The 25,264-nt window shown below is 44.5% G+C and overlaps 1 protein-coding gene, 1 long non-coding RNA gene and 1 pseudogene across 2 annotated transcripts in view; 2 read left to right on the top strand and 1 right to left on the bottom strand.

The window, feature by feature from the left end:
- LOC100341431 (probable C-mannosyltransferase DPY19L2) overlaps positions 1-2,915 on the top strand; it is a 94,039-nt gene extending 91,124 nt beyond the window's left edge. The window contains 1 exon segment of the mRNA XM_008261630.4: positions 2,546-2,915. Coding sequence (XP_008259852.2) covers positions 2,546-2,696 — 151 coding nt within the window. The 3' untranslated portion in view covers positions 2,697-2,915.
- A 6,347-nt stretch (positions 2,916-9,262) lies between these two features.
- LOC108177225 (dynein light chain roadblock-type 1 pseudogene) lies at positions 9,263-15,625 on the top strand (annotated as a pseudogene).
- Positions 15,626-17,808: 2,183 nt separating this feature from the next.
- On the bottom strand, positions 17,809-23,466 carry LOC103349447 (uncharacterized). The gene is made up of 2 exons (XR_007922141.2): positions 23,335-23,466; positions 17,809-18,026 (listed from the first exon to the last, which is right to left on the bottom strand). It is a non-coding gene; the product is annotated as an uncharacterized lncRNA (long non-coding RNA).
- Between the last annotated feature and the right edge of the window lie 1,798 nt (positions 23,467-25,264).

Below are 25,264 nucleotides of genomic sequence, written 5' to 3'. Positions count from 1 at the left end.
ATGGGGCAGGGGGTGATGGCCCAGGTTCTTGAGTCCCTGTCACCCACGTGGAAGAGCAGGATGGAGTTTCCAGCCCCTGGCTTCAGCCTGATCCAGCCCTGGATCTTCTGACCGTTTGGGAGTGGACCAGTGGATAGAAAATCAATCAGTTCTCTCTCTCTCTCTCTCTCTCTCTCTCTCTCTCTCTCTGCTTTTCAAATAAATAATAAATGAACACTTATTTTAAAAAAGGAAATAGAAAAAGAAGAAATGAAAGTAAGGAGAAGAAAAGAATAACAGATCAGACTCAGTGTATGAGATCCCTAAACCCCTGTGTTCATTGCAACACTATTCATGATAGCCAGGATATGCAGTCAACCAAAGATAAAAGCAAGCATATATGCATGCCAGTAATTGTACACGCCTTTTCAGAACAGCTTATTTTGTAACCTAAAACTGGAAACAACCCAATATCTATCAATAAGTGAATGGGTAGATTATCCAGATATTGTAACACTTCTCAACAACAAAAATGAGTGTTGAATCTCAAAAATATGCTGAGAAACAAAGCCAATCAGAAAGCACGCAATAATTTCAGAAAATACAGATCTGTAATGACAGCAGATACAGGGTTGCCTGGCTGAAACAAGAAACAAGAATGGAAGATTATCAAAAGGCAAGAGTAAACTTTGGAAGAGATGGATATATTCATTATTTTTTCTTGGGGGCTATGGTTTCCTAAGTGTAGATGTATTAAAATGTATCAAAATGTATACTCTAAATACATGTAGTTTACTGTGTGATTATTGTGTTATCATGCCTTAGTAAGTCTGCTAAAACTGATGAAGACTGTTACCTAGAACGTATGAAGAACTATCATACCTCAATAGTAAGAAACAATACAAAATAAAGCAAAATATTTGAACATTGTACCAAGAAAGTATTTTAAATGATCCATAACCACATTAGAATGACTAAAATTAAAAAGACTGATAATACCAAGTCTCTGTGAGGACGCAGAGTAAGTTAAGCTCTCATTCTCTGCCGATAGAGATGGCAAATGGGCATGCATTTTGGCAAACAGTCTTGAAGTTGCTTGTAAAGTGAAATACTTAGCATACAACCCAGCAACTCCTAGGTGTTTCTTTAAGAGAAATGGAACATTTGTCCACATAGAACTTTATTCATTACCATTCATGGCAGCATTGCTCACCGAAGGATGGTATCATCAAAAATTCAGAATATCCCAAATGTCTATCCCCTTACAAATGGAAAAGCAAATTGTGGTATCCGCATACATTGAAATACTATTTAGCAATAAAAACGAGGAAAACCCGGAAACTACAATAGCAGTTGCAGGAACTGAAACATCTAAGGTATGAATATAAAAAACATATTAAGGTAGAGAGTCAGAAATGCAGTGCCTACATAATGTGTTTATGTGAAATCTTGAGAAGGCAAAACTATAGTGCATGGCCGGCGCTGCGGCTCACTAGGCTAATCCTCCACCTTATGGCGCTGGCACACCGGGTTCTAGTCCCGGTCGGGGCACTGGATTCTCTCCCGGTTGCCCCTCTTCCAGGCCAGCTCTCTGCTGTGGCCAGGGAGTGCAGTGGAGGATGGCCCAAGTGCTTGGGCCCTGCACCCCATGGGAGACCAGGAGAAGCACCTGGCTCCTGGCATCAGATCAGCGCGGTGCACCCGCCTCAGCGTGCTGGCCGCGGCAGCCATTGGAGGGTGAACCAACGGCAAAGGAAGACCTTTCTCTCTCTCTCTCTCTCTCTCTCTCTCACTGTCCACTCTGCCTGTCCAAAAAAAAAAAAAAAAAAAAAAAAAAAACTATAGTGCAGAAAGATGGGTGCTTTCCTAGGGCTCTTTGAGGAGGGCACTGCCTGCTGAAAGGCACAAGGGGGCAGGCATGTTGGCTGATGGGAATTCTCTGTATTATGATTGGGGTGGTGCTTGTGCATCTATACACAGTTGCCCTACTTCTAAAACTTCACACACATAATGGGGATTTTATTGCATATTAATTATACCTTAATAAAGGCATTAAAAATTAGAAAAGAGTTTTGCTTGACTTCTTCTCCTTAAAGACTTTCATGCAGATTTACTCTGCAGTGAGACAGTGTCTCAGCCCACTCAGAGCTGCCCACTTGGGCTGCCTTGGACTCTGTTTTCATGCTAACCCAAGGCAATTTAATGCTCAGAATTGAGAAATGCATCAGTTTGTCTCATTCCCCGGCAAATAGGCTCTATGTACGGATAGTGATGGCACTTGGAAAGTATATTTTTATTTCATTTTGAAAGGTTTTAGATATATATTTCTGAATGCATAGCGAATCTTTGCTATTAGGACATAACACATTGCTTGGGTAAGTGAGGCATAGAAGCATGACATACTTCATATTCATTATTTCTAAATGTTGAATTTACATTTTTGAAATGTTGCTTTAACATCTTTAACTTCACCGCTCTCTGAGAACCTAGGAAATACTTCGTAATGTGTGCACTTCCTCTGGAGATGAATGCTCTGAGTGTGGATACACGGATCTGTGTTTTTCAGGCCCGGTTGCAGCATGCTTGAAATCTGGGATGTGGAAGACCCTTCCAACGCGGCGAACCCACCCTTGTGTAGCATCTTGCTCAAGGACCCGCGGCCCTACTTCACCACGGTGTTTCAGAACAGCATGTACAGAGTCCTGAAGGTTAACTGAGGTCTGCTACACCGCAGTGCGGAGCAGCTCGTGGGGAAAGCAGCACTTTATGGCAGATTTACACGAATAAAAATCACAAGCTTTAATAAGGGATGCTTAGAAAGAAGATAAAAATGATAGAAGGGTTTTCAGATTACCAGAGGGAAATTACTTGTTTTTCATTGAATGTCAGCCCTTATTAAGCCTCTCCTATAAATCATTAAATCATCTCATATTACATTAACGCATTTCACCTTAGCATTTTTAAAGAAAACTATATGTAAAAGAACAATCAAGGATTTGGAAGTCCATTGTTATCCAGCTAAGTAAACTGCTTCAGATTCTCTGGAACGCAGCAGGGCGTATCTGTTCCAAGTTCTTACCCTGCATGGAACGAAAGCCCAGGCTCGGAAGTGACGGAAGTGACAGACACTGCCTGGGTCACAGCCCCTCTGCCTGCTGAGGACACTTGACCTTGTGCCTCCTCAGGGCTTTTGTGCTTTTCTCTCCCCAGCTCTCAGGGAAGATCTACAATAGTTTTAAATAACTTTTTTGTCATTTCATGTCCAAGTGTTTTTGAAGCAGCTTGCTCTGTAATGTTTCGAATCTCTTGAGATGCATTTCCCAGCCAGATGAGTATCTTCACAGGGATCAGTGTCACCTGGTCTCATAGGTTATCAGTCTGTCTTCAGCATCCAGGGGTTTTCCTCCTGATGTCCTGGTGACTAAAACTTGCCGTGATACACTGCCAAGGTTGGGGATTCAACAGACTCAGAAAAGAAAACCCAGTAAAGTGCATTCAGTGAGATTTTCAGAGCCTAAACCTTGAAGGAAGCAAAGGCCTCCACCTCGACGGCCCTGCAGCGCATCGCACGTCGTCCTCCCCAACACCAGCTTTTAATAGCAGCTCTTACATCCTCGTTTCTTTGTGGTTTTGGATGAGGAAGGCCATGGTGTATAAACCATCTGCCCCAAGGCAACCTCCCCAACAATAATGCTTTGAAAAGTGGCAGTGATTTTGCAGATGCTACCAAGTGCAAAGATACAAGTTATTACTCTTCTGTTTGGTAAATATTAAATATGCCAGGTCTGTAGCATTTTAATGTGTACCTACTTTAATCATCTTGGAATTCTTATAATTCCCTTATATTCTTGGCCCACTACACTTAAGAAAATTACTTAATTCCATAGAATAATTCACTTACAGTACGTAGGTGATTATATACAGGAAAGCAATAAAATTAAAGTTTTAGAATTATAAAATATTTTAGTACAGGATGCAAAGCAACTAAGAAAGCATGCCAGCATGCCACATTTTATTTACTTAGCACTTGAAGATAATTTATTTTGGTGTAAATGTGGAACAAAAAAGGAAAAGACATAAAACCTAACATCAGAATTAAAATAGCATTTTGAATGATGTTTTCATGGCAAACACTTTAAAGATACTGATATAATGCAACAAAATGGGGATGAGCTGTATTAACTAATGAGATGTTACATATACATAAAATGTTTTCACATCGATTCATGTTATACCCATGTACTGTGTATGTTAAGTGATAAAACTTGAAGATCCTCTATGTGTTTTTTCTTTTCTTATCCTTTACCAAGCATGATTTTTGACACTGAAGTAGTTCTAATGTGACAGTAGAAATCTTGGGTCTCTGGATTTGTTAGCTATGTTTATATTGACAGTGGTCTTTCTTAACCATTTTGAAACAATTCTGCATGTAGTCTCACTCAGAAAGCAATGCACTGTGGTGGAGATAGTGTGGGCTTTGTAGTCTGCGGTATCTAAGTTTGAATTCTGGCTCTTCTGTTTACCAGGTATTTTTCCTGCTATTCCAAAGACATTTGTTGAGCCTTTACTGTGTGTCAACCACTGTGCTGAGCCTGCTCGTGTCACTATGAGCCTCAATTTCTTCACTTGTGCACTCATACTAATGTGGCAGGGTCATAATGAGGATTAATGAAAAAAGTTGTTCAAGTGCTTGGCACAAATAGACACTCAACAAATACCAGCTATAGCTGCTCTCCCTCCCCTGACCCAGTAATATCAAATTACAAGATGAAATTAGCTCATCTCAGAAATTTCCAGATCAAATAATCCCAGTCAGCAAATGGGAATACTGGACAACAACTTGCTTTTATACAAGTTATGCTTTTGCTTTCTTACCTGTGTATGTTTCATTTTTTGTTCTTTTGAAATGTGAAGACTCTCCGTGGGTGCTGTGGGTTGAGTGATGGGCACTTTATTGCCAATACAGTGAAGCGTTTCCCCTGGTGTCCCAGGATCGTATTTTCTGCACACGGCTCTGAAGCCGTGACTGGCAGTGAGCAGCACACAGGCTGCAGCAGTCCGTTGCGCTTGCACCTGTGAGGAGCTGAAGCGTGCGTCAGCGTGCAGTGTGTGTGTGCCCCGTTCCTGCTGAGGGAGACGTCCCGCATCCGACGAGCCAGAGTGCTTCCACTGTTAATAAATGATAAATCTGCATTTTAGTCATTTGTAGTGCACAAGCAATACAAACTCCAAGTTTTGGGAAAAACATTAAATCTGAAAGGAGAAAATACTCAATAGGCATTATAAAGATCTCATGGTTTTCTTCCAGCCTTTATTTTAGGCATACTTTCATACACTTGTCCTTTAACATAGTTGTCAACAGTTACACATTTTGCTGTTCATGTGATAAATGCAGGAATGTTACCTTGTGATAGAAAACTTTAGTTGTCATATCCAATTTTATGTGTATACATGTGTGCATACATGTATAAAGATATTTATAAAAATTATTCATCTATTTAATTAAAAAGCAGAATTAGGAGGAGAGAGAGCTCTTCCATATGCTGGTCCAGTTCCCCAAAGGCTGCAATGCCCAGGGCTGGGCCAGGAGCTTCCTCCAGGTCTCCCACATGGGTGCAGGGGCCCAAGCACCTGGGCCATCCCCTACTGTTTTTCCCAAGCACATCAGCAGGGAGCTGGATCAGAAGTAGGGCAGCTGGGACTGGAGCCGGCATTGCAGACATTAGTTTAACCCGCTATGCCACAACACCGGCCCCCTGTATATAGATCTTAATGGGTTGTCTGTTTCCATTTTTGTTACATGTATGTATATCTAGAATACTACAGTGTGCTTCCAGTGCATTAAGGTTTTTTTAAAATTTCAAATTTCTTCTCTAAAACAGATTCCATACAGTTAAATGCCAACAAAAGAATATGTGGAGGCAGGCATTGTGGCCCAACAGGTGAAATCTGCCTGCCATGGCGGCATCCCATATCTGAGTGCCTGTTCAAGTCCTGCCTGCTCTGCTTACAATCCAGCATCCTGCTAATGCACCTAGGAAAGCAGAGGAAGAGGGACCAAGTTCTTGGGCCCCTGCCTTCTATGTGGATACCCAGATGGAGTTCCTAGCCCCCACTTTGGTCTGGCTCATTCTTGGCCATTACAGCAATTTTGTGGGGTGAATCAGCAGATCAAAGATCTCTCCCTCTCTCCCTCTCTCCCTCTCTCCCTCTCTCCCTCTCTCCCTCTCTCCCTCTCTCCCTCTCCCTCTCCCTCCCCCTCTCCTTCTCCCTCTCCCTCTCCCATACACACACATAAAATAAATTTTTTTTAGTACTTTCCCCCCTTTTTGTTTTTAAAGATTTTATGTATTTGAAAGTCAGAGTTACACATAGAGACGAGAGGCAGAGAGAGAGAGAGAGGTCTTCCATGCGCTGGTTCATCCTCCAATTGGCCGCAATGGCTGGAGCTGTGCCGATCCGAAGCCAGAAGCCACGAGCTTCTTCCGGGTCTCCCATGCAGGTGCAGGGGCCCAAGGACTTGGGCCATCTTCTGCTATCCTAGGCCATAGCAGAGAGCTAGATTGGAAGAGGAGCAGCCGGGACTAGAACCAGTGCCCATATGGGATGCTGCGCTTCAGGCCAAGGCTTTAACCCACTGCACTACAGCGCTGGCTCCCATAAAATAAATCTTAAAAATAACATGGGCACTCTAAAGCCTTCAGTGCAGTTTGTCTCATATAACCTTTGCAAAAGGATTGTGTGCACCACCCAAAGCCAGTGTATTGCAATACTCATGCAGCAGCCCTCATGAACACTGCTTAATCTTTTACAAAATATTTTCTACTATATTGAAGCCCAGCCCATACCCCTTAGTGCCTTAATGTAGAGTTACTGTGCCCCAGTCTCTCTCCCTGAGCCTACAGTTCCTCTGCAAAGATCAGCTCATTAAGGGAGTGACACAATTGTACCTGTAGATTATGTAGTTGACATCTCAGTGCCAGCCTCCATTCTGAGAATTCTGCAGCACTCACGGACCCCAGTGTCTGCTCTGGACTTGCAGTCCCTATGTCCTCACTGTGTTTACAAGTCAACTCCTTTCTAAAGATAAACTCACTAAATAAGGGAACTGGTACACAGGTCCTGCACACCTTGAAATTTGCTTATCGTCCCTCTAGCTAACTTCCCGGTGCTAGACTTTGAAATTTTTTTCATAAACTTCAAGCCCTGTTTAATAACCAATCTGCCCATGTGGGCCCCAGACAGCTGGAGCCCAAAATAGCATCACAAAATGTCCAAAAGAACATGCTATCTCCCATTGTGGATCAATTGGAGGAAGGCTGTGAGTGCTGGGACGCAATGGAAGACGCACAGGAGCTGATCATAACTCTGTTCAAACTCCCCGCCCCACTGGGGAGCCTGAAGATGGAGCCAGTAGTTGCCAGGCTCCTTGCTCTGTGTTTTCATGAAGTGCTTTTTCTCCCGCACCCCAGCATCAGTAATTGGCTTACTGTGTGCCAGGTGAGTGGACCCTGTTTGGGCAGGTTCTATGCCAATTCCTTCAAACAGTTTTGGAGGAGTTTGATAGCCGTGAGAGGCCCCAGATGGTGGTGGTGTTATGATTTGCATTCATTCCATCATTTGTGAAATTGGTCCTCATTCACATTTGTTGAATGGTTGTATTTCCTCTTGTGTATTACCTCTTTACATATGTATACCTCCACATTTATGGCTGTTCATTTCAGCACTGAGATTGCTAGTCCTGTAAAATTAATAAGCATGCCACATGAGTTTGTATATCTTACTACATAGGCTTGAGTTATACTTTGGGCTGTCTAAAATAGTTAAAGAGATGGGCGTTTAGCCAAACACTTGAATTCACCTCAGTACCCTGGTTCAATCCCCAGCTCTGGCCCCTGACTCCAACTTACTACTAATGCAGACCCTAGGAGACAGGAGTGATGGCTCAAGTAATTGAGCTCCTGCACCCATGTGGGAGACCTGGTTGAGTTCCCAGCTCCCAAGTACGGCCCTGGCCCAGCCCCAGCTATTGTGGACATTTTGCAGAGTGAGTCAATTCATGGGAACTCTGTCTCTTCATCTCTCAATAAGTAAACAAAAGTAATTCATAATTTACCTTGTACCATATTTAGTGTGTCATATTTAATATTAAGTATCACATTTAATAATCTTGATGTCTCAACTATTTAAGAAGAATCTAGTGATGATAATTTCATGGTTCAGACATGATCAAGTTTGTAAATTATGTGTGAAATTTCTTAAACCATTATTACTGACCTAATTTAGACTGATTTTAGGATGTAGAAAGCCAAATTTAAAAGTCTTCAACAGTTTCTTGCCACATGTGAACTAGTGGAGCTTTGCACACATCGCCCATTGTCCAGGAAAACCTCAGCACGCTCTCACCCTGTACAAGGCGTGTTTCTCTGAACAATGGGCGATGTGTTCACATTCTTTGATAAGCCCAATGAGTCTCCTCAAAAGGGGTGGGGGTGGAGAAAAAGGTGAGGAAAAATCTCTTTGAAAATTCTTTCTAACCATGAGAAACATAAGAAATTTTTCAAAATAACAGGCTGGTATAAAAACTTGCTGAACAAAAATCAAACTAAGAAGAATCCAGAAGTGAAGTGAGAAAGGCAGACCTTTGGCTTGTGGGGTGGCACACTGGGCTGAGCTACCACCTGTAATGCCAGCATCCCATATGAGTGCTGGTTCGAGTCCCTGCTGTTCCACTCCCCATGGGGCTCCTTGCTAATATACCTGGGAAAGCAGCAGAAAATGGCCCAAGGATTTGGGCCTCTGCAACCCATATGGAGCCCAGGATGGAATTCCAGGCTCCTGGCTTCCCAGCCCTGGCTATTGTGAACATTTTGGGAGTGAACCAGTGGATGGAAGATCTCTTTCTCCTTATCTCTCTCTAACTCTGCCTATCTAAAAAATAAAGCTTATATTTTGTTTATTTGAAAGGCAGAGTTACAGAGAGAGGTAGACAGAGAGAGAGGTCTTCCATCCACTGCTTCACTCTCCAGATGGCCACAGTGGCCAAAGCTGTGCAGATCCGAAGCCAGGAGCCAGGAGCTTCTTCCCGGTCTCCCATGTGGGTGCAGGGGCCCAAATATTTGGGCCACCTTCTACTGCTTCCCCAGGCCATAGCAGAGAGCTGGATCAGAAGAGGAATAGCCGGCGCTGCCGTAGCTCAATAGGCTGATCCTCCACCTGCAGTGCCGGCACCCCAGGTTCTAGTCCCGGTCGGGGTGCCGGATTCTGTCCCGGTTGCTCCCCTTCCAGTCCATCTCTCTGCTATGGCCCGGGCAGGCAGTGGAGGATAGCCCAAGTGCTTGGGCCCTGCACCCCATGGGAGACCAGGATAAGTACCTGGCTCCTGCCTTCAGATCAGCACAATGCGCCAGCCGTGGCGACCATTGGAGGGTGAACCAACAGAAAAAGGAAGACCTTTCTCTCTATCTCTCTCTCTCACTGTCCACTCTGCCTGTCAAAAATAAATAAATAGATAAATAAATAAAAAGAAGAGGAATAGTCAGGACTCGAACCGATGCCCATGTGGGATGCCAGCACTTCAGGCCAGGGCTTTAACCTGCTGCACCACAGCACCAGCCCCTAAAATAAATCTTAATAAAGAAAACTTTTAGAGAAAAGCAGGGAGAGTCACATTAAAATCAAATGGAAAAATGTACAAGTCTGATAAGAACTGGCACTTCTGTCTTGGAAGCCACTTTATTATTCAACAAATAGTAAGGTACGTATGTAGCCCCTGCAACCAACAGTTCCACCCTAAAGAAATACACCATGGAAGACAGTGACCAGAATGTTCATGGAAGCTGTATTTGAACATTAAAAAAATAAAAATAAAAAAAGGCTGACAACATCCCAAAGGACTTCCAATAGATTAAAGAAAGTGTTTCCATACCAGGGGTATTGTACAAGGATGAAAATCACGTATACTCAAATGTGTCAGCAGGAATTAATCTCTAATGTAATGCTGGGGTCAAAAATAAAAGGATGTGGGGTGTGTGTGTGTCTGGGTTGTGTAAATGTCTATGCCGTTTGTACACAGCCAAAAAGCAAACAAAAGATTATTATCAGGAGATAATAGAGTGGAAAAACAAGAGCATAGGCAAAATTAATTCAGAATATAAGCTGTTAATCACTTCCTGTCGAGAATACAACTGAAGAGAGGCAATGAGTGCTTCCAGGTTCCAGTCATGTCACTCGCCTGCATGTTAAGTACGTATGTGTTCATGTTACAATTTCCCAAAATGCACATATACTTTGTGTAACAATCTATTTTTCTTTCTTTTTTTTTGTGGGCATTTGAGGAACAAACCAGCAGAAGGAAGAGATCTTTTTCTTTCTTTTTTTTTTTATTTAATGAATGCATTTTTACAAAGATACAACTTTAAGAATACAGTGGTTCTTACCCCATTCCCCCTCACCCCGCTCCCATCCCACCTCCCATTCCCTCTCCCATATCCTTCTTCATTATGGATCATTTTTAGTATGACTTTTATATACAGAGGACCAACTCTGTGCTAATCACAGATTTCGACAATTTGCCACCACGCCCACACACAACACATGGAGTACAGTTTGGGGAGAGAATTTGCAATCGATTCTCATATTACAATTCAATAGGGACAGAGGTCCGACCTGGGGAGCAAGTGCACAGTGACTCCTGTTGTTCCTTTAATAATTAACACTCATTTTTATGATGTCAGTGATCATCTGAGGCTCTTGCAATCGGCTGCCAGGGCTATCGGGGCCTTTTGTGACCACAGACTCTGTCGGTATTTGGACACGTCCATAAACCAAGAGGATGTTCCCTTCTCCCTTCAGAGAAGAGTGTCTCCTTTGATGACCCTTCCCTTCCTCTGGGGTCTCACAGAGATCTTCCCTGTAGGATTTTTTTTTCCACAGAGTCTTGTCTTTCCATGTCTGAGATGCTCTTGCAGGCCTTTCAGCCTGACAAGGAAGCCTTATGGGTTGATTCTGAGGTCAGAGTGTTATTTACTGTGAAAGTCATTCTAGGAGTCTGCTCTGTTGACTGCTTCCATGTTGGTCCTTCCTTCCTTTTTTAATTCTATTATTTTTACTTGTTACTTGATGTTATTTATGTCATCCCTTTTAAACTTAGACCAGTCTAACTGTTGCCTTTAACATTTAATATCATTGTTAACAGTGAAGATGGTATTTATACCACCAATTCTTATGGGTTTGGAGCCCCATTAGTTCTTAGGCTGCACCCTGAGAGGTGAGTCTATATGCCTGTATGAAGAACTATACTGTTTTACAGTTTTAGACTACCTCCTCCATCTCTTATTCCCTCCCTTGTTTTTAACTGGGATCTCTTTCCAATTGCTTTAAAATACATATATAATTAACTCTGTTACATAGAGAGATCAGCAACAATCTGTATTTCAAACTTTTATTTATTTGAAAGGCAGAGAGGCAGAGAGAGAGAGAGGGAGGGAGGGAGAGAATCTTCCAAACACTGGTTCACTCCTCAAATGCCTGTATCAACTGGGGCTGGACTAGGCTGAAACCAGGAGCCCAGAGCCCAATCCCAGTCTCCTACATGGGTGGCAGAGATCCAAGTAACTGAGGCATCTCAGGGAGCGCACTAGCAGGCAGCTGGATCAGAAGCAGAGATGGGACTTGAACCAGGGAGCTCCGGTATGAAATGTATGCATCCCAAACAGTGGCTTAATTGCTGTGCTATGGTACTCCATGGAGTTAATGTATTTTGCTTCCTTCCAGGTAAGACTTTGGTAGCACAACAGTGGTTTTTAACTCTCAGATTCTTTTGCAGAGGCTCTCTGCACTTAACCAAGCATCAGAGTTGTTCTGGCAACCAAGGTCCACCTGCTTAGACCAGTTTTCAGATGGTGGATTTGATTGTGCAACTAGCACTTAGTTTCTTCAAATGACAGATGATGTGAGTATGCCTTTATTGAACAGTACAAAGCAGATGGAGTGTTATTTTTTAAAAAAAATTTTTAAAGCTTTGATTTGAAAGAGTTACACACTGAGAGGAGAGGCAGAGAGAGAGATTCTTCCATCCACTGGTTCACTCCCTGATTGGCTACAATAGCCAGAGCTGCGCTGATCTGAAGCCAGGAGCCAAGAGCTTCTTCCTGGTCTCCCACATGGGTGCAGGGGCCCAAGGACTTGGGCCATCTTCTATTGCTTTCCCAGGCCATAGCAGAGAGCTAGATCAGAATTGGAGCAGCCAGGACTCAAACAGGCGCCCATATGAGATGCTGGCACTGCAGGCGGTGGCTTTACCTGCTATGCCACAGTGCTGGTCCCAGAGTGTTATTTTTAATTTTATTTCATGTTTAAAAATTTTTTATAAAAGTAATTCAAAAAATTATAATTAGAAAAATGATAATTGGAAAATCCAGTATTGTAGATAAAAGAATATTATGACCTTACAGGAATAATACAGCTTTTCAAAAATTACTGACCAGATCATGCCCAGGACTTTAAAGAAAGATTTCATTCATAGATATTGTATGCTAATTCACAATACTTTTTTTTTTTAATAATTCAAGATACACAATATCATATGGCTTCATCATTGCCTTAAAATAGCCTCTTGGTGGTGAGAATTCTGTTTTTGCAACCCAAGCCATCAGTGCAATTGATAGCCTTTGTGTATTTCAGATGGACGTGTTCCACCATGGGAATTCCCTTGAGGCCACAGCACAGTTGAGAGAGGGGACTTCCTTATCCATGCCACACCCACCCCACCTCCATTTGCAACCTCATCAAGCATATGGTGTAGAATGGAGACAAGTCCTTTGAGAACGGACTTAAGAAATAGCAACAATGCATCTCACACTTCTATGAAAATTCAAACACTGAAATTTGTTCAAATATTACTCCAGGCAAAGTTGTTACTTAAACATTGAAGGTATTAGACTTTCATTGCAGACTTGAGGAAAACAAAACTGTCATAATCTGAACTATACCTCTGAAGCAAATGACTTACTGTGTTTTAAAACCTGGAATGATTCCTTTTAAGATACATGGGAGGAAGCCCCACTAAAAACTATTACTGGGTGCAAAATATTTATTTTATGTCTACTTACTGCCATCTGCTGGCTAGGAAATGTTATAACACTTGTCATGAAATGACCTACAAAAAGTGCTAAAGCCCTGGGTGGCACCCGTTTTCACACAAAAATGCAAAACACCAAGAGAACTCTAGGGTGTGAATTGCACTTCCGGGTAGTTGTGACGGCTGTCCGTGGAGAGGACCTCTCCTGGTTCCGCCCTCCCTCCCCCACCCCAGCTGCGGGCCCTGCAGCCCATCTCCCTCTTGTGCCCCCGCTGCACTCTTGCTTTGGTGCCCGCCTCCCTCAGGATCATTGACTCCAAGCAGCAGACCCTCAACTGTTGCAACAAGGGATGGCTCCAAATTGCCAGCCACTCTTTCCCCAGACTGTGCTCACACTGTCCCCACCTGGGCCTGTTGCAATCTCAATGTTCCTCCCACTTCCTCCCCTTTCCTCCTTGGCATCTCTCCTCTTCCTGGAGGCAGGTTCTGGCCATGCCCTCTGTGCTAATGCCACCCTATGTGTCGTATTTTTGATCATCTAAAAATTATCTGTTAACCTTTGAAAGTCTCTTACCGAGCTGTGAACTACTGAAACCCAGGATTTGTGTTTTGTTTTCCACCCAGTATAGTATCTGGCACATTGTACGTGCTCAGTAAATGTTTCACAAAGGAATAACATGGAAAATAACTGGCTGGTGATTCCATTGGGACACTTCTACTGTTTGCCGTCCCTAAAATACAACTGAGTTATCCCCAAAATGGATCAACATTTTCTTAATTCTTTTTTAAGTATCCAACAGTGTACTGACCGCTCTGGGGACCAAGTTCATATATTAGCATGTAAATGAAGATGACTTTAATCCTTGCTTTACCATTTACTGACTGAGCAATGTATTTGATATTTTAAAATTTCAGCATCTGCAAAACGGAGATATTAAAAATGCCTCCCTCAAAATGTTGTTTTTAAAGAAAATAGGTTATAGAAAGGGCCTTCAAAAGCTCATGGAGAGGGGCATGGGACTAGGCTGCACGTCCCCAAAGCTAAGCGCCTGGATCTGTCTGAAATGGCGGAGGTGGAGGAGACACTGAAGCAACTTCAGAGCCAGAAGGGAGTGCAAGGGATCATGGTGGTGGACACGGAAGGCATTCCCATCAACAGCACGGTGGACAACCCTACCACCGAACAGCATGCCACCCTCATGCACAACTTCATCTTGAAGGCCCAGAGCACCGTGCGTGAAGTGACCTTCCTTCGAATTCACTCCAAGAAAAATGAAGTTATGGTTGCACCAGATGAAGACTACTTCCTGATTGCAATTCAGAATCCAGCTGAACAAGCCATTCTCTTGGATCCACGTCATTCCTTAATTTAATGCCATCCCCCCCCCCCCCCAAGTAATAGTGTTAATCATGTCAACCAGCTGGAATGTGGAAATGGCCTTGCAGCCCACTCAAACCAATCCATGGCCGGGGGGGGGGGGGCTGCCAGCCCTGCGCACCCCACCCCACCCCAGGGGCCACTCTACTGTGCCAGCCACTTCTGGAGTTCCTGGAGTGGACCCGCTTTGCTCACTTCCGGTTTTGGAGCAAGAACTTGTGAGAAGCCCACACCCAGTTTCCTTCTGACCTTCACATCATCTTGTTCTTGAAAAAGCCTGTTTTTCTTTAACAAAAAATAACCAAATGCTAAGAAAAAAAAGCTCATTGGAGAATGTGTATTATGAAAATAATATGTATAGATTTCAAAACTTCGGAAGTTAATATATATAAAATTTGTGCAGATTTCATATTATTTGGTATAATATATAAATATATAAAGTCTTCACTGAATTATACTATGTACATGACCATATAACCTTCTTTCTTGTTATGATCACTGTAATGAATTCCACATTTTGTAGCTTTTTTTTAAAGATTTATTTTATTTATTTGAAAGTCACAGTTACATAAAGAGAGGAGAGGCAAAGAGAAAGAGAGAGGTCTTCCATCCACTGGTTCACTCCCCAATTGGCCACAATGGCCGGAGCTGCACTGATCCGAAGCCAGGAGCCAGGAGCTTCTTCTGGGTCTCCCACACAGGTGCAGGGGCCCAAGGACTTGGGCCATCTTCCACTGTTTTCCCAGGCCATAGCAGAGAGCTGGATTGGAAGAGGAGCAGCCGGGACTAGAACTGGTGCCTGCCTATATGGGATGCCGGTGCTTCAGGCCAGGGCATTAACCCGCTGCACCACAGCGCCAGCCCCCATTTTGTGACTTTAATATCTCTCTTCTCAAGAAAAAACAATGTAAAAGTACCACATATGAAGTGAAGATAGAAAATGTTAAAAATTATTACTTGTATATACTGTTTATATATATATACATTTTCTGAATAATTTAAGGTATCTTTCGAATTTATCTTTAAAAATTTTAAGTGTATAGGTACCTGTATGTGGATGCATGTATGTGTAAAGAGTGTGTATGACATTCCATAAATTTAGCGAGAGGAAGAAAGAAAGGTAGGTATGCAGTATGTAGTCAATAAAACAAACAGGATTAAAATGTTCCAATATTTGGAAAAAAAAAAAAAAACCTCTTTTATTTTTACTTTTCCATAAAGTTTTTGAGGTCCTCTTCTACGCGGAAAGCATGGGAGGTCGGTGGGAGCTCACTGAGTCCCTGCTTCTTGTTGCGGTTGCTAATGTGCAGGAACCAGCGATTTAAAGATCCACCCCGAGCAATTACTCTGGGTGGGATTTCTTCTTCCACTCAGTCATTTGCTTACTCTTTCAGGGCTGTGTGTCCCCTCTGGATTCTAGGATCAGTATTTCACTGCGCCAACGTGGGGCGGGGAAGGGTGCTTCATTATGACACTCTCTCTCTAACAAGGGCTAATTCATACTGTAATTTTAAGCAGCCATTACGCTGGGAAAAATGCACATGGCCTAAATGCATGAATGCATAGCTTCTACTGCAAGAGAACTGGTTGCTACAGCGTCCTGGTATCTTGTGTAGCTCTAAGATTTAAAGTCACTTTGTGTTTACTGGGGTGGGCTTATTCTCCAGGTATAACACAGGAAACAGGGCAGTCCCGGGAGCCTGGCTGCTAACCAACTTCTCACCAGCGCAGACACAGCCAATCAGAAAAGGCAAGTAACTGCTTCTCAACTGGAAAGCAGTCCAACCACCATCAAGCACGTCTATGTTGGTGTATAAATGTCACAGAGGTGCAGAGGATGGGTCAGGGTTTATTTTAGAGGTAGTCTGTTAATGTTTTCCCAGACTCTTTCTTTTGTAGCACACGATTTGCCTTGTCAGAAGACAAAAAGGCAAACAAGGGCAAAGTTCGTAGCTCGGCCCTGATACATGGTCGGATGGCTCTTTTTCCCACCTCCCACTGCCAGCACTGAAACACATTGAGTAGAAGGGGAGGGGTGGTGACAGACGGAGATGTGCAAGTTTGGGTTAGAAGGATGACTGTGTGGCCAGCCCTATGTTGGAATGGCTCTCAGAACTTCTCACCCAAGTGACTGGCTGGAACTCTGATGTGGACGGTCACAGCAGGGCATATGGGTTACAAGACCAAGCTCTCAGAGCGTCCAGGTTGGGGGTTCAATTCCACCCAATCTAGCTTTTCCACTCTGCTCCCTGTATAGACCAGAGCTTTACCATAGCACAACAGATTTTCCCTGGGCATTCTTTTCCCAACTTCAGCCTCAACTTCAGAATACTTTAGCCAATGCCATTTCTCACATTAGATGATCTGTAATTGTGGGTTACTAGCTTATATGAAATAATATCTCATCACAGACTGCTGTACTTTTAAATCTTTGGACACACACAGTGTCACAGAGGCATGAAGAGACTCTCAATGGGAGACATTTTTTCTTCAGAACCACTTCCCCCTACAGGAAAGCGAGTAAAATTCACCATAGCAATGACAAGAAATCAGGTGTTGTGACAACTGTCTTTACTGTTTGAGACTATAGTGATATCATATTGAAGATCAATATGAAAGTATAGCAAAAGTATGCAAAGTTGTTTTTTTTTTTTTAACAAAGGTTGACTCTTTTGTTCTCCAGATCAGAAACATAAGCAGGCATGCAATTTCGGCTTCCTGGATTAAGTCTCCACCACACTAACACGGACTCCCATTCCAGCATCTACGACATTTTAGTGCCTTTCACTCTGCTCTCTTCACTTTCCTTAGGGCTACAAAACAGGCTTAATGGGGGAAGCAATACCTTTGCATGCACAAGATATAGCTCAAGGCCTGGCTCTTTATACACAACTCGGCAACTGCTTCCAGAGTAAACGGATACAAACAGAGCCCACCTGCCTGAGGACTCCAGACTAGGCAAACAGAGAAATCAAGAAGGCCTTGAAATAGAAAGGTGAAAAGGAACTGAACATCTCACACCATTGCTTTGGTGGAGTCAGCTCCTTCATGCCCCAGGTTCGCCTTTCCTGTCCGCAGCTACTTCTGCCTTGCCTGACCAACAGGAGGCTGCTCTCACCGACAACTATTCTTGCTGGAGGAGCTGTCAGGGTCTTTGGACTCTGAAAAGCCTGTGATCCGGGTATGACTCATGGGCACCAACACATTTATTTCAGAAGGGGAGAGGAGGAGCGGTTTAAAATAGACGGGAGGAAACCGGTCAAATCAGCTGAAGCTTTTCAATGCAGGTGCAAAATACGTGTGCTGTGGAGCTCAGGGGCTGCCCGTCTCCATGGGACGCCTTAGAAAACAGATGAAATCACAAAAATACTTATTGTTGGGAAACACGAGTAGTTTAAAATGGATGGAGAACAACTGTACAGCAACATAGCATCTTTCAAAAAATAAGATGTCCATTCAAGCTTTTTCAAGCAAGGCCCTCCAAAAGCTTATTACTGATTCAGTTTTCCTCTTTTTAATGACACACTTAGGTCCTGCATCCAATCCAGCTGGACTTCGATAGGTACCTTGTAAGCTCCTCTTCGGTGGCTGAGGACAGAGAGGAACATTGTTAGAGGAAAATGATGGACACAGAGAACTAAGCCTCAAAACCATGACACCACTGTGCTCCCAGAAACTGTGGCACCAGCTGTGGGAAAAACATGGGTTTGGGATGAGCTACCTGGGCTGTAGGAAACAGGTAGGCAGACACTGCTAGAATGCAAAGCTCTTTATACATCATATGCTTTAATCTTCAGAACATCTTTGTGAAGTCATTCTAGAGATGAGAAAATTGGGTCTTAAGAGATGTCAGATGCCTTTTTTTTTTTTTGGACAGGCAGAGTGGACAGTGAGAGAGACAGAGAGAAAGGTCTTCCTTTTTCTGTTCATTCGCCCTCTAATGGCCGCCACAGCTGGTGCACTGCGCTGATCGGAAGCCAGGAGCTAGGTGCTTCTCCTGGTCTCCCCTGGGGTGCAGGGCCCAAACACTTGGGCCATCCTCCACTGCCCTCCCGGGCCACAGCAGAGAGCTGGCCTGGAAGAGGGGCAACTGGGACAGAATCCGGCACCCCGACCAGGACTAGAACCCGGTGTGCCGGCGCCACAGGCGGAGGATTAGCCTAGTGAGCTGCGGCGCTGGCCTAGATGCCTTTTTAAAAGACACCCCTGGAAAAGGGCAAGACTTGGCAATCAAGTCAGCTTTTGGTCTATCCTATCCTATCCTATCCTAACCAAACGCAAATCAGGGGGGGGGGACTGGACCTAGCTTTAAGAGGCCTACATCTTAAATGTGTTTCATTCACAGCTCTGGCTCCCAAGTCCAGCGTCCAGTTATTGCGGACCTTGGGAGGCAGCAGACAACGGATGGCTCCAGCACTTGATCCCCTTCCCCCATGGGGGAGATCTTGGCTGAGTTCTGAGCTCCTGGCGTCAGCCTGGCCACGCCCTAGCCATTTTAAACATTTGGAGAGTGAATCAATGGACGGGGGCACTCTCTCTCTCTAATAAATAAATACACTGAAGTGTCCTAGATGGAAATCATTTACCTAAGAGGACACAGAATTGGATGACTGATTCCTCACCCCAAACCTGAAAGGAGGAGAGCTGACACGGGAGGAAACTGCCGCTCAGCATCCATGGAACAGGGGGGTGGTGTGTGGAGGAGCGGGGAAATGGGACCAACTCGCTCACAACAGGTTCTCTCCCTGCCAGGGGCTCCCCTCTGTCCTGGACAGGCAAGTCTGGGCTCAACACGAGCCTCTTGTCCCCAGGAGGAAGCTGGGGCATTTCCGGAACTCTCCTTTCTGACTTGGGTATCTCTTTTTAAAGGAATCAGGAATTAGCCAGGGGAGGCAAGCAAGGGCCTGTGAAGATGGAATGGGAGTTTGAGGAAGATCAAGGATAGGTTAGGCAGCCAGCCTGAGGCAATACAGGCACGGGACCTCTGGTATGCGATGCATCAGGGTTCCCAGGACTTGGGTGCAGGGGGAAAGTGATGTTCAACTCAGACTCTATCTCGAAGGTTTTCTTCCTGTCAAAAAGCAGCGCTTTGTAGAAGACCTCTGTCCACCACGGTGAGAACCCTGCTGCCCCTGACCTAGCAGGGAACCTGCGGGGTGCACCCCATAGCCCACAGCTCTTGCTGGACCTGAGGGTTTCTCCACCCTGGGTCATGGGCTCTGCTCATGCCTTTGGTTTGGCTTCCTTTGGCTTCTACTGGAGGACTTTTCAGGGCCTCAAACGTGTGAACACAAATTGTGAATCACGGAGGGTAGCGGGGAAAGGGGAAGATGCAGCTTTCCTAAAAATAAGAAAAATCAGTCTTTGTTTAGAAAGCGCGTGTTACCGTCTTAGGGAACCGGTGTTCTGTGAAAGACGCGTTAGGAAATCTGCTCTATGCGTATCTCTGCCTGCCTCAGGACTGCGTAGTGGCTAATTCGCTGAGACTGTAATTTCTTTCAACCGTAAGCCAAATAATAAACCAGATGCAGCATCTGGGCAGCCTTCCCTACTCCCAACACCCGGACTTTCCTCTCCTACTCCTCCCCACCCCATCGCTCTCCTCTTCTCTCTGTCTTCTTTCTCTCTCCTCCTCCTCCCCTTTACTATATAGGTATCCTGGGAACAAAGGAAACCTAGAGGACAGAAATACACATTCGGCAATGATTGTTTTCACTGGACTGTGACTTCATAACAGGCAAAAATAAGAAAAAAAGGAAACTTAATACAATCAATATTTGGGATAAATGTGTTGATTTAATTCATGAAGCATGTAGCTGTTAAATGGAAGTACACTACATGTACCCCAGGAATGAAAAAGATGACTTTTTAAAAAGATTTCTTTATTTAAAAAAGTTAGAGAGAGAGATAGAGGGAGGGGAGAGACAGAGACAGAAACAGAGACAGAGAGAGGACATAGGATGCTGAGGTTCCATCCCCTGGTTCACTTTCCAAATGGCCGCAACAGCGAGGGCTGGGCGAGGCTAAAGCCAGGAGCCAAGAGCTACACCAGGGTCTCCCACATGGGTATAAGGGCCCAAGTACTTGAGTCATCTTCTGCCACTTTCCCAGGCATTTTAGCAGGGAGCTGGATGGGAAGTGGAACAGCCGGAACACGAAGCTGCACTCATATGGATGCTGGTGCTACTGACAGCAGCTTAAGCCATTATGGCCCCAATAACTTGTTTCTGCCCAGGGCACAGAACCTCAGTGCTCCTGTACCCCAGGAGGTGCCACTTGTGTGTTGTCCTATGTAAGTAGCCCAGGATAGGGCAGCCCTGAGTTCATCCTTCATAAAAATGACTCCTTTTCTCATCCTTTATACCTCTATACCAATCTCTGTGGAGGAAGTAGATGAAACGTAGAATTCTCACAGGGAATGTTTACCTTAGCACAGAAGCGGGAAGGGAAGATCAGCTGGCACTCAGAGCACATGTGTTTTTCCTATGGAGCCAGGCAGTGTGAGTCCAGGGCCTGGGCATAATCCATCAGGCCCAAGCAGCACTCAGCAGGCAGGCTGCATGGCACCCAGCTACTTCTGCAATGCTGCTTGTGTGCAGTTCCAACATCGCCTACCAACTCCTCAAGGACTGGCAAGAAAGCCAAAGCTGGCAGCCGGTGTGGTGCCACCTTTCCATGCCAGAGCCACCTGCACACAGCACGGTGCAGAAGACAAGACAGAAAACCTGGCTCCTGTAGCCTGGAAACTGGCAGCAGTGGTGCCCATCCATCGCACTCAGCCCTGGCAACGGGGAGTTACAATGGGAGGAAGGGAGAAAGAGGGGGCCCAGATCAGCAGATGGGCTTGTGGGGGGGGTACTCCATTTTTCTCTGCTCCCCAGGGCCTACCACAATTGTCTACATGGTACTGCCTTCAATGGTCGAGTTTATCCTTGCCCTAGCATCACTGAAAAATCCGAGTGGCCTTGGAAAGTGACTGCCTTTGGATTTTGCAGCACAATGATCTACTCCAAAACACAAGTACTAGTATCGATTGTTACTGCCTTTCGCTGATTTGGGGGATGACTGTATTCCACAAGGTACTTTTTGGTCTTCACGCCATGACAGGTGAGATAGTATCTGGGACTTGAGTTCGCCTGAAGGCCACCTTGCTGTTCATAGGGTCTGGTGCCCAGCTCGGGAACACCTGCACAGCTGGCAGCTGGGACATGCAGGGCTTGGGCTCTTCCCCCATCACAGTGTGGCCCCTCCCTGGGGATTCCTCAGGCTGGCTGATTCTAACAGAGGCCCAGGCTCCGAAGGCACCTGTCCTGGAGAGAGGCAGGTGAAAGTCAATCACCCTCTGTGATCCAGTCTCAGGCACTCAGACAGTATCACTTTTCCCACACCAGATTCACAGAGGTGGTTAAAAGTGTGCCCATTCTCCAGTAGATGGAACATGGATCCCATTCTTGATGGGAAGAGTACCAAAGACTTTATGGACATTCTTTGAAACAGCCACAGAGTCTCAGTTTCTCCATATGTTAAATGGGAATAACAACACTTCCTGGACTGGATTTTTCAAGGGTAAAAGGGAAAAGTTGGGGCTAACAGAGTAATTTATGTTTTTTGAAAAGTCAGGTGCGGTCAAAACACAAGAGACAGAAAAAGTTGTGGGTGCCGGTTCAAGTCTCAGCTGCTCCACTTCTGATCCAGTTCTCTGCTAATGGCCTGGGAAAGCAGCAGATGGCCCAAGTCCTTGGGCCCCTGCACTGTGTGGGAGACCTGGAAGAAGCTCCTGGCTCCTGGCTTTCGATCGGCCCAGATGGCTGCTGCAGCCACCTTGGGAGTGAGCCAATGGATGGAAGACCTGTCTCTCTCTCTTTTAACTGTGCTTCTCAAATCAATCAATCGATCTTTTTAAAAAAAAGTTGTATTACAATTCTCAAATGGCACCATTTTATAATATTTCATTGTCTCAGACACAGTTTCTTCACTGGCATCCTTCTCTTCAATATACAAATCACCTGAATTGTAAAAGTATACTTTCCCCAAAGGAGCAACAATAAAGCTACCTTGAATGAAAGAGAATTGTAGCCTGAAGCATTTTTTTGTTTTTCCCAAAACTTCCTTGATCTAAATAAGGCTGTCCACCACTATTTGTTACACCCATTCCCAAAGCTCAGTGACTTGCAAATATTGCTGCATGTTGCTGTGTGTTTATAGTGGAAAGAACTTAAGAACAAAAATGAGTTGTCATTGGCTTATTCATCATTGCATATAAAGGTTACCTTTACTGAATTGGTATATATAAGATAGGTTAACAATTTTTTTCCTGTACTCATTTAAACTGTTTCACCAAAAATAATTAATTGTACTCATCTATTAGTTAAGGGCTTTTGTTGCAAACATTAAGCACACACACAACCTAGTCTGAGGAGGCTTAAACAGAAAAGGGAAATGCAGGGTGCCCCCAGCACTTGAGTGCTGAAACATGGCTCACCCTAGGGAGGGTTGGAACCAGTAGTGGGGGGAATCTGCATTCTCCAAGATTCTTGCATCCTCTCCCCCTCCTGTTTCACTGTGTCTGCTCCACCATTCTTTGTGCAGACTGATTTTCTTTTTCCTACCTTTCCACTGCCCTGACAAGCTGGTAAGCAGAAGTGGCTGCCTCATAATTTTCTAGTTTGAGTCTTCCGTTCACAGGCTTGCTCACACCTCGTTAGCTGCAGGTACAGACACAGTATGTGTGGCCCTGCAGGGGTCAACATTCATTCAGGGGCAAGTCACAGAACACAATTCTGCTTCAGGCTGCGGGGCTTAGGTGGAGACATGGGGGCTAGTGGGGAGAGCCTCAGGAATTCTTTGGGAAATGAGTGACATTCCAGAAGGTGCCTGGTACAACTAATCTACTCACATTTTCCTGTTCTAGCAGTGCCACTGAAGGGCGGCACTTATGTTTTATTTGTCTTTAACCTCAACATCAAGTCCACTGGGTTGTTCTTAGGTCCTCTGAGTTCCTAGAAAGTCCCGCACGGTGTTTACAGCCGCACTGCCTAAGTAACCACTAGAGTCTGGGTGCAGACTTTGAGATGCTTGTGCTAATTAGCACAGTAAATGGGATTTAAGTCCATCCTGATTATCTGAAATGTAACCAAAAGGCATATGTTGATGTTTGAAAACAAAGTTCCATAACATAACTTCTCCTCTTTGATGAAATAACACAAAATGCATTTTAGGTGGGAACGGACTGGGAAAAGAAAGAGGGCCTACTAACCAAGGGAAATTTGTGGACCTAGCATTTAGCTATATAGTTGTGTCTTAGGTTTTAATCTAAATAATGCTTTTATGGGTTGAAACCAAACAATGTATGTCCTGGTATCTGTAGGCCAGGGACACAGGAGGGCTTTATGAAAAACAAATCCATTTGAAATGAAAAAGAAAACAACGTGGAGGTGGACTGCTGGCGGAAGATTGAAGACAGGAGGAAAACGGGCAATGGACGTCTAGTAATCAGAGCTAGCCTTCCTCCACGGGAATCAAAATCACAAACCAGCCACTTCTAATCAAAGCATCACAGGCTTTCTGCACTGGGTGGCACTTCAGGAGTCACATACTTCATCCCTCCTGGTGTCATTAAGTGATCTGACCAGGGCCACACAGCTGACCTGGAAGGGCCGGCAGGAAACACGCAGAAGTCCTGGGAAAAGTGGGCCCCCGTTTGCTCCTTCAAAGAGGGACAATCTCGGCCAGGGCTGAATTCATCTTCTGTAACGCTATGGGTTCAGGGACTTACGTCCTGTGATCTTGCCAGGCAGCATGCGTCCCAGAGCTTCACTCTGCGGGGCCATCTGCACCTCTGTGATGTGTCTGCTTTCCCGCCGGCTCCTCTTCCTGCCTGCTTTTCCAGGAAAGCTCTAAGCTGGGAGGCCTGACACGCACTGCTGATGCCTAGTTTCATGCACTTTCCAGCTGCCTTTTCCAACACAATTATATAAATATCTTCCTGCTCAGGTTTATTTTCCAAGCCAATGGTTCCCCACCCTGGTGGTGTCACAACACACTGAGGTACTGCAGTGGGCTGTCAGCAGCGGTGCAAGTCATTTGTTACTAACAATAGAGTTCCAAAGTCTGCGAAAGAATTACTTTTAAATGTATAAATTAAAGAGAACTCACAGTAATCCTATGATACGCCACACTCCATTGCACTGAATGTACTTTCTTCGGAAAGCTTGTGATTGTAGGATGAGCTCTTGTGACCTTCATTTTTAATAAGCAATTTTTAGGGGATAGGCACTGTGGCATGAGCACTAAGTGTCCTATTTCAGAGTTGTTGTGATAATTAAACAATTAACATATGTAAAAGATTTCAAATGATACCCAGAACTTGGGAAAGGCAAGTTTTGTAGAAGCTGTCATATTTGCTATGATAAAGCTTTTCCCTTTCCTTGACGTTCTATCAGTTGTCTTGTCTTTGGGCACAAAGAATGAAATGTCTCATTACTGTATTGAATCACACCCATACATAAATATGTAGGTGGCCTACGCCTGGATTTCTTTTGTTTTCATGATGCTTAAAATTCCATGAGGCCTCTTCCTTGGCTGGTTCCCCAGATGTGTCTTGTGCTCCGGTAACCCCAGGAAAAATGGGATTTGGCACAAGGAGCTATCTCCAGAATATTTTGATTCTTCACTGGCTCTCAGACTTGCACCTTGATTCATTTCTCCCTCCCTGCATCCATCATTTTCAGGCTCTTTATGTTTCTGGCTAGTTCAGAGACAAGAGGAGGGGAGATTCCTGTTCAGATTGCCAGAGCTACAGCTGAGCTGGGGCCTTGGAAATGACT

The sequence above is a fragment of the Oryctolagus cuniculus genome, chromosome 16 (genome assembly GCF_964237555.1).
Source record: "Oryctolagus cuniculus chromosome 16, mOryCun1.1, whole genome shotgun sequence".
Classification (NCBI taxonomy): domain Eukaryota; kingdom Metazoa; phylum Chordata; class Mammalia; order Lagomorpha; family Leporidae; genus Oryctolagus; species Oryctolagus cuniculus.
The sequence above is the reverse complement of the archived record's forward strand: the minus strand, read 5'-3'. Positions and strand labels throughout refer to the sequence as shown.